Raw genomic sequence first — 9,735 nt, 5'->3', positions numbered from 1 at the left:
CAGCGGGACGCCTGACATATTTCAGCTGGTTGAAGACACGTTTTATGAGGTGAGAGATCCATGAACGTGTGTGTGTGTGTGTGTGTGTGTGTGTGTGTGTGTGTGTGTGTGTGTGTGTGTGTGTGTGTGTGTGTGTGTGTGTGTGTGTGTGTGTGTGTGTGTGTGTGTGTGTGTGTGTGTGTGTGTGTGTGTGTGTGTGTGTGTGTGTGTGTTTGTGTTAACTGTCAGATAAATCTTAGAGATTTATAAAAACTTTCAGCTCTCTCTCTAATGCGCCTCACAGAACTAAATCTGCTGAGTCTGCTGCTGAAAACATTTCGATACCACATGTTTGGAAATGATAGTCTCTGTTATTTTATATAATGGTTAGTATCAAAAAGTACCCAAACTTTAAGAAAACTTCTTCAGTGACATGTGGAACCAAAAGAGAGAGAGAGGTCTGAGAGCGTTTCTACAGTGTTTGACTGCAAAGTTATTTCATTGGAAGACAGAAATGATCCAGTATATCAAACAGTTATCGATATCATTTTATTTTTATTAGAATACAGCTGCTACAATTCATTAATCAGACGAACATCAGAGAGTAAGAAGAACACGAGCGAGGAGACGACAACAGGAAGAGCAAACTAACAGCTTTGAGTCTTCATCATCATCATCAGAAGACAAAGACATTAAAAAAGACTGTCAATGCTTTTTACCTGCAGAGCTTACCTGATCCACAGACTACAGCAACAACGCTAAAGGTACACCTGGACTATAGACTAACACCTGGACTATAGACTTATACCTGGACTATAGACTAACACCTGGACTATAGACTTATACCTGGACTATAGACTAACACCTGGACTATAGACTTATACCTGGACTATAGACTAACACCTGGACTATAGACTTATACCTGGACTATAGACTAACACCTGGACTATAGACTTATACCTGGACTATAGACTAACACCTGGACTATAGACTTATACCTGGACTATAGACTAACACCTGGACTATAGACTAACACCTGGACTATAGACTTATACCTGGACTATAGACTAACACCTGGACTATAGACTAACACCTGGACTATAGACTAACACCTGGACTATAGACTTATACCTGGACTATAGACTAACACCTGGACTATAGACTAACACCTGGACTATAGACTTATACCTGGACTATAGACTAACACCTGGACTATAGACTTAACCTGGACTATAGACTTAATCTGGACAACACCTGGACTATAGACTTACACCTGGACTATAGACTAACACCTGGACTATAGACTTATACCTGGACTATAGACTAACACCTGGACTATAGACTAACACCTGGACTATAGACTTATACCTGGACTATAGACTAACACCTGGACTATAGACTAACACCTGGACTATAGACTTAACCTGGACTATAGACTTAATCTGGACAACACCTGGACTATAGACTTACACCTGGACTATAGACTAACACCTGGACTATAGACTTATACCTGGACTATAGACTAACACCTGGACTATAGACTAACACCTGGACTATAGACTTATACTTGGACTATAGACTAACACCTGGACTATAGACTTACACCTGGACTATAGGCTAACACCTGGACTGTAGACTTAACCTGGACTATAGACCTACACCTGGACTATAGACTAACACCTGGACTATAGACTAAGACCTGGACTATAGACTTACACCTGGACTATAGAGTTACACCTGGACTATAGACTAACACCTGGACTATAGATTTACACCTGGACTATAGACTAACACCTGGACTATAGACTAACACCTGGACTATAGACTAACACCTGGACTATAGTGTACCTGGACAACAACTGGACTCAGAAATCCACCTCGGTAACATCTGATGTAAGTGGAGTTGAAGAGTAACGCTTGGACTGAAGAGTTACACCTGGACAGGTTGATTTGTGAGGGGGGGGGGGACTGCTGGGGGGGAGGATGGGAGCAGCTGTGTGTCGGGAGGAGGTGAAGGAGGAGAAGAGGAGGAGCGTAGGGCGGGAGGAGAATCTGACGTCAGCGGACAGAATTCGTCGATTCATCGTCAAACAGTTTGGATACAACGTCCTGAGTCTGGCTCGCCGCGGAATGAAGGTAAGACCGCCATTCCAACAGGAAACAAGATGGCCACCGCTGTCATGAAGACACATTCATGGTTAACGACTTCTGGCTGTGCCGGCTTCTGGTCTCTACCTGTGCTTCAAACTCGCTACAAAATCTAACCAACAGAGAAACTGCTTTAAAGACGTCATGATGAGAAGAATCTACCGTTAACTAACAAAACAAGCTAACGAACACGTCACGCATTAATTCATCATCTTATCAGATTGTATTCTGAAGAACAGAAAGATTCAGAGAAGCACAAAGATGATCAGAGGGATTGTGTCTGGAAGCTGTTTTATTGTTACAGAAAAATAAGGGTGACCATATTTTAAAACCTCCAAATGAGGATACTTTAAGTTTACCGCTAACGCACACGATGGAACCACAGTTCAGGCGTTAGCTGTTAGCTGCGTTTTCCTCACTGTGGTAGAAAGTAACAGTTTCAACCCGTACCCACCGTTTGTGTTTGCTAGATTTTATACAACTTTGTGTGTCGGCATTTCCTCCGTGGGCGACAGAAAAAAGGGTACTTGCAGTGTGTGCAGAACACTTTTTCATTGGCTGCTACTTTTCACAGGAAGCTGTCACTCTCCTGGAGCTCTTTCCAAAACCCTGACTTCCTGTTCTGTATGACAGCTTGTCTACCTGTCGTTACACAGCAGGTCCCGTTAGCATGATAAGCTAGCCTACCTGTCATTACGCAGCAGGTCCCGTTAGCATGATAAGCTAGCCTACCTGTCATTACTCAGCAGGTCCTGTTAGCATGATAAGCTAGCCTACCTGTCATGTTAGCATGATAAGATAGCCTACCTGTCATTATTCAGCAGGTCCTGTTAGCATGATAAGCTAGCCTACCTGTCAATACGTTGGTTGTTTTAAATTCTGATCTTGTCACACCCCTCTTGTCCCTCCTCGTCCTGCAGGAAGCTCCTGATGAATTGTGGGAGCTGCTGGAGTTGGAGAAGTTGAATCTGTCTCTGAACAGTCTGAAGGTTCTCCCTCCTCAGCTTGCCTTGCTATCCAACCTGGTTGTCCTCAACCTTTGGGGTAACCAGGTAACTCACCTGCTCTGTCGTCCACATCTGCAGTTTCATCAGGAAAACCCAAAGAGCACCAAAAAACAGAACAATAATTAAAGCTTACATCTCCTCCTCCTCTTCTTCAGTGTAAATAAGTCTCAGAGCTCCTCAAAACATGTGTGTGAAGTTTCTTGTTCTAAATCCACTCTGATCCTGTATTTGATCATGTCTATAAACCCCTCTATTTCAGCCCTGCTCAGAACAGGCTGTTTCTGTGTCTGTACCTTTAAATATGTAAATGAGCTGTGTCTGACCACGCCCCCTCTCTGGAAGGGCTTGGGTGTACTCGGTCTTTCTCGCTCCATCACCTATTGTTTACGGTGAGAAGGCAGACATTATAGGGCAGAACAAACACCTAGCTGTGGGAGTGTCACCCACCTGGGGGAGGGGCTACTGCCCTTTGTGATGTCATGAAGGGAAAATCTCCAAACGGCCTGTTTGAGCACACATTTTCTGAAAAGAGGAGCAGGCAAAAGACGGAGAGGATGGACTTTTCTCATCATTGGGGGGTTTGTAGACAGACTAGAGGAACATGGTGAAGTGGATTTTGTATATTTGACTGTTTGATTAAGTGACCATTTAATGAGCTTATAAAACATCTGATTGGTTATAGACGATGATATTGAGAATCCTGCTCGCTGTCTGAAATAACACAAAAACATTGTCAGTACGGGAACAAACTGTTTTTTCAGTCAAATTTTTAACTTAAAGAGAGCGAACCCTCGCTCCTCTTTTGGTCCAGTGTTTCAATCTTTGTGAACAATTCGGTCAGGGTAACCTTAGCATTATATGTTAGCTTGGGGAGGTGGTTGAATGCCCCCCCCGCCACCCCACCAGCTGCTGAGTTTGCTGCAGAAATAAAACTTCTAATTGCTCCTCTAATCCACCAGGATCCAGTTTCTGTCCTCTCTTAACCTCCTTCTCCTCCTCCTTCAACCTTCACTTCATCTGCTCTGAGAAACAACAGGCTGGTCTGACAGTGCCCCCTACAGGCAGCAGGCTTCATTCCAGTATCCCCAACATCATTAGAATACTTTCTCTACAGTGGAAGATTGACGTGAACCACAACTGTGTGTGTGTGTGTGCACATTCAGAAACATGAAACAGGCCGGTTTCTTTATTTTTTTATTTTTAAAGTTGTATTCAGTTTAAATATTGACTTCATGTCTTCTTTTGTTCAACTCATGCTGTGTGACAGCGATCTGGAGTTCCACAATTCAACTTTATTTGTAATGTTGAGTTAACAGCATGGACGTAGAATCCTCATGGTGCGTCTCGTAAATAAAACTGATGTTCCTGTGTGTTGTGTGTATGCAGCTCAGCAGCCTGCCTGCAGAGATTGGTCAGCTGAGGAAACTGAGGGTTTTGTTCGCTTACAGAAACAGACTGAGTGAAGTTCCTGAGGAGCTGGGAGCCTGTACACAGCTGGAGGTACTGCATGTCCTGCTGAAAATACTCCAACTACTGATTTACTTACTACTGCTGAAAATAATTCTACTACTTAGTTTTCATATGGATCACATGTCAGCTTGAAAGGTCATGAAAGCAGGCATCTCTTTTTAACGCTGCACACTCTCAGGAAGAAAAGCAGCTTCATAGAAACAGATGAGGTTTAACCTGGGGGAGGAGCTTATATGCATCAGGTGACATGAACATGACTCCACATGAACGATTGTGTTGCCCTTTAACTGCTGGTTGTGGGATTGAACGACCGTTAGCTTACATCATTAAAAGGTGAATATGTTTGAGAATTGAACAGGACCTGAGGTGGAGCCTTGTGGAACTCCAGAACAGGTGCTGTAGGGATAAATCAGGACTGAAGAGAAGTTTAAGTGTTCTTTCTAACAGCGTGTCTGTTTCTCAGGTTTTGAGTCTGGCCAATAACCAGCTGTCCTCGCTGCCCGCCTCCCTCTCCAACCTGACCCGACTACGGAAACTCAACCTCAGTCACAACCACGTCGCTCACATCCCGGGCTGTGTCTACAACATGAAGGCTCTGGTACGTTCACACCACCTGAACCGACTTCACTGCACCCGTTGACTAACAGACTGCACAGGTGTGATACCTGGAAGTCCACCTAATGTACTTTTTATCACCTAGAGGTGATATCTATCTTTAAATACATCCCAGGACACACGTGAGAGAGCTAACATTTAGATCCAACAAAAACAGCTTGCACAGTTTAGTCGTACAAGCAGTTCCTGGTTAAGAAGCTAAGAAGTTTGGTCTCCTCTACCTGTCGGTCAGACACCTCCTCTGTTCTTACAGGTGTTCCTTCACCTGGCCTGTAACCGTCTGGAGAATCTGGCAGAGAACATCCAGGCTCTGGTGGAGCTTAAGATCCTGATCGTGGAGGGAAATAGCCTCCACACTCTGCCAAAGGCCCTCTGCTGCCTCACCAGGTAACAATATGTCACCAGGTAACAATCAAACAGGAAACAATGTGTCACCAGGTAACAATCAAACAGGTAACAATATGTCACCAGGTAACAATCAAACAGGTAACAATATGTCACCAGGTAACAATATGTCACCAGGTAACAATCAAACAGGTAACAATATGTCACAAGGTAACAATCAAACAGGTAACAATATGTCACCAGGTAACAATCAAACAGGTAACAATATGTCACCAGGTAACAATCAAACAGGTAACAATATGTCACCAAGTAACAATATGTCACCAGGCAACAATCAAACAGGTAAGAATATGTCACCAGGTAAGAATATGTCACCAGGTAACAATCAAACAGATAACAATATGTCACCAGGTAACAATCAAACAGGTAACAATATGTCACCAGGCAACAATCAAACAGATAACAATATGTCACCAGGTAACAATATGTCACCAGGTAACAATCAAGCAGGTAACAATATGTCGCCAGGTAACAATCAAGCAGGTAACAATATGTCGCCAGGTAACAATCAAACAGGTAAGAATATATCACCAGGTAACAATATGTCACCAGGTAACAATCAAACAGGTAACAATATGTCACCAGGTAACAATCAAGCAGGTAACAATATGTCGCCAGGTAACAATATTTCATCAGGTAACAATATGTCACCAGGTAACAATATGTCACCGGGTAAGAATCAAACAGGTAACAATGTGTCACCAGGTAACAATATGTCACCAGGTAAGAATATGTCACCAGGTAAGAATCAAACCGGTAACAATGTGTCACCAGGTAACAATATGTCACCAGGTAACAATATGTCACCAGGTAAGAATCAAACAGGTAACACTATGTCACCAGGTAACAGTATGTCACTAGGTAACAATATGTCACCAGGTAACAGTATGTCACCAGGTAACAGTATGTCACCAGGTAAGAATATGTCACCAGGTAACAATATGTCACCAGGTAGCATTATGTCACCAGGTAACACTGCCTCACCTTGTAACAACACTCAACCAGGTAAAACCTTTTTCCAGGTAACACTACCTCATATTATCTACAAGAAGTAAACTAGTGCACTTGTTATTCATGTCACCAGAATGCTGATCTGACCAGTTTTAAACATCACACACCTGGCTGTCATCAAAGTTCACAAATTAATACAATTTAAAAATAATAATAATAATAATCTGATTACATTGAAATAGTTTTGGTTTTATTGAATAAATAAAGTTTTATTTTTTATCTCTTCAGGTTGGAGTTACTGAATCTGGACTTTAACGACATTAAAGACGTCCCTCAGGTAAGAACAGAACACCTGCTCAGGTTACGTGATGATGATGATGATGATAATGATGATGATGATGATGGTGATGATCATGATGATGATGATGATGGTGATGGTGATGGTGATGATGATGATGATGATGATGATGAACATGATGATGATGATGATGATGATGATGATGGTGATGGTGATGGTGATGGTGATGATGATGATGATGATGATGATGATGATGATGATGGTGATGATGATGATGATGATGATGATGATGAACATGATGATGATGATGATGATGATGATGATGGTGATGATGATGATGATGATGATGGTGATGATGATGATGATGATGATGATGATGATGATGAACATGATGATGATGATGATGATGCTGATGATGAACATGATGATGATGATGATGATGATGATGAACATGATGATGGTGATGATGATGATGGTGATGATGATGAACATGATGATGGTGATGATGATGATGATGATGATGATGATGATGATGATGATGAGATGAGATGAGATGAGATTCAACTTTATTGTCATTACACATATACAAGTATAGAGTAACGAAATGAGGTTTGGCATCTCACCAGAAGTGCAAATAAGCAGAAAGTGCAAGAGTCTGTGTTATGTACAGTAATTACACAATTTACAGATGTAGACTAAAAAAAGTGAATTATTAGGTATATCTGGATGGCTGGATTAATGGGATGCAATAAATATAAATAAATGCTATAAATAAGTAATGCTACAAAATAAGTGTATTTTTAGGATTATAATATACAGATTAAGGTGCAGTGAGCATGCTATACTAATAATATACAGATTAAGATGCAGTGAGCATGCTATACTAATAATATACAGATTAAGATGCAGTGAGCATGCTATACTAATAATATACAGATTAAGATGCAGTGAGCATGCTATACTAATAATATACAGATTAAGGTGCAGTGAGCATGCTATACTAATAATATACAGATTAAGATGCAGTGAGCATGCTATACTAGTTTACAGATAATATAAAGAATATGGACATAATATGAACATACTATAATACAATAATACAGATGGATGAGAGATGTGTGTGTGTGACCAGGAGGAGTGGTGGGGGGATGATGGGTGTGAGGTGATATGCAGGGGAAAGGGGGGGGGGGGGTCAGCAGGGTGCGGAGAGAGAGAGGGAGAGAGAGAGAGAGACAGAGTTCAGAGTTCAGGGAGTAGAGTTCAGTAGAGAAACAGCTCTGGGGAAAAAGCTGTTCCTCAGTCTGCTGGTTCTGGTCCGGAGGCTTCTGAAGCGCCTACCGGAGGGCAGGAGGGTAAACAGTCTGTGGGCAGGGTGGGAGGAGTCTTTAAGGATGCCGTGAGCTCGCCGCAGACAGCGTTTTCTTTGGACATCCTCAATGGCAGGAAGTGGACACCTTGTGATGCGCTGGGCGGTTTTTACCACCCGCTGTAGCGCCTTACGGTCTGTGACAGAGCAGTTTCCGTACCAGACTGAGACACTGCTGGTCAGGATGCTCTCGATCATACAGCGGTAGAAGTTCATCAGTACAGCTGAAGACAGGTGGTGTCTCTTCAGTGTCCTCAGGAAAAAGAGGCGTTGATGAGCCTTCTTAACCAGACTGGAGGTGTTAGTGGACCAGGAGAGGTCCTCTGTGATGTGGGTCCCCAGGAACTTGAAGCTGGAGACACGTTCAACAGCCATCCCGTTGATGTGAATGGGGTTGTGCGTGCTTCCTCTTTCTCTCCTGAAGTCCACGATGATCTCCTTCGTCTTGCTGGTGTTGAGGAGCAGGTTGTTGTCAGCACACCAGGAGGCCAGATGCTGTACCTCCTCCCTGTAGGCCGTGTCATCGTTGTTGCTGATGAGGCCAATCACCGCCGTATCGTCCGCAAACTTGATGATGGTGTTGGATCCATGTACAGGTCTGCAGTCGTGGGTGAAGAGGGAGTAGAGGAATGGGCTCAGCACACAGCCCTGTGGTACGCCTGTGTTGAGTGTGATGGTGGTGGAGCAGGTGTGTCCTGACTTAACATACTGGGGTCTGTTGGTCAGAAAGTCCATTATCCAGTGACGGAGGGAGGTGTTGAAGCCCAGGTCTCCGAGTTTAGTGTTTAACTTGGAGGGGATGACAGAGTTGAATGCTGAGCTAAAATCAACAAACAGCATTCGTGCGTATGTGTTGTTATTGTCCAGATGAGTGAGCACAGAGTGCAGCGCAGTGGAGACTGCATCCTCTGTACTCCTATTGCTGCGGTAGGCAAACTGGTATGGGTCCAGTGTGGGTGGGAGGCAGTTTTTCAGGTGTGCTAGGACCAGTCGCTCAAAGCACTTCATTATGATGGGTGTGAGTGCTACAGGGCGGTAGTCATTCAGGCCTGTCGGGCTGGAGTGTTTCGGCACTGGGACAATGGAGGTGGCTTTGAAGCATGCTGGCACAGCTGCTTGGGCGAGGGACAGGTTGAAGATGTCCGTAAAAACCCCAGTGAGCTGCTCCGCACATGCTCTAAGCACGCGCCCGGGGGTGCCGTCTGGACCAGCAGCCTTTCGAGCGTTGATCCGGCTCAGTGCAGCGTGGACGTCTGTGGAGGTGAGTGAGAGGGGCTGGTTGTCTGCAGGAGGTCTGTTCATGGTCTGTGTCTCTCTGTTGTCTCTATCGAAACGAGCATAAAAGGGATTTAGCTCGTTCAGGAAGGAGACATCTGTGGTTATCGGGGTGGAGTTTCTGGGTTTATAGTCACTAATGGCCTGGATGCCCTGCCACATGCGTCTGGGGTCGGAGTTGGAGAAGTGTTCCTCAACCTTCAGCTTGTAGCAGTGCTTGG

At 43.8% G+C, this 9,735-nt stretch overlaps 1 protein-coding gene across 1 annotated transcript in view; it reads left to right on the top strand.

Annotated features, from left to right (window-relative positions):
- The first annotated feature begins 1,204 nt into the window (after positions 1-1,204).
- The window catches only part of LOC109975946 (leucine-rich repeat-containing protein 30), a 15,611-nt gene continuing 7,080 nt past the window's right edge, over positions 1,205-9,735 (top strand). Inside the window, 6 exon segments of the mRNA XM_065948599.1 lie at positions 1,205-2,115; positions 3,048-3,179; positions 4,521-4,634; positions 5,068-5,202; positions 5,473-5,606; positions 6,864-6,912. Coding sequence (XP_065804671.1) covers positions 1,963-2,115; positions 3,048-3,179; positions 4,521-4,634; positions 5,068-5,202; positions 5,473-5,606; positions 6,864-6,912 — 717 coding nt within the window. The 5' untranslated portion in view covers positions 1,205-1,962.

Source organism: Labrus bergylta, chromosome 20 (assembly GCF_963930695.1).
Source record: "Labrus bergylta chromosome 20, fLabBer1.1, whole genome shotgun sequence".
Classification (NCBI taxonomy): domain Eukaryota; kingdom Metazoa; phylum Chordata; class Actinopteri; order Labriformes; family Labridae; genus Labrus; species Labrus bergylta.
This window is presented reverse-complemented; position numbering and strand designations above follow the sequence as displayed.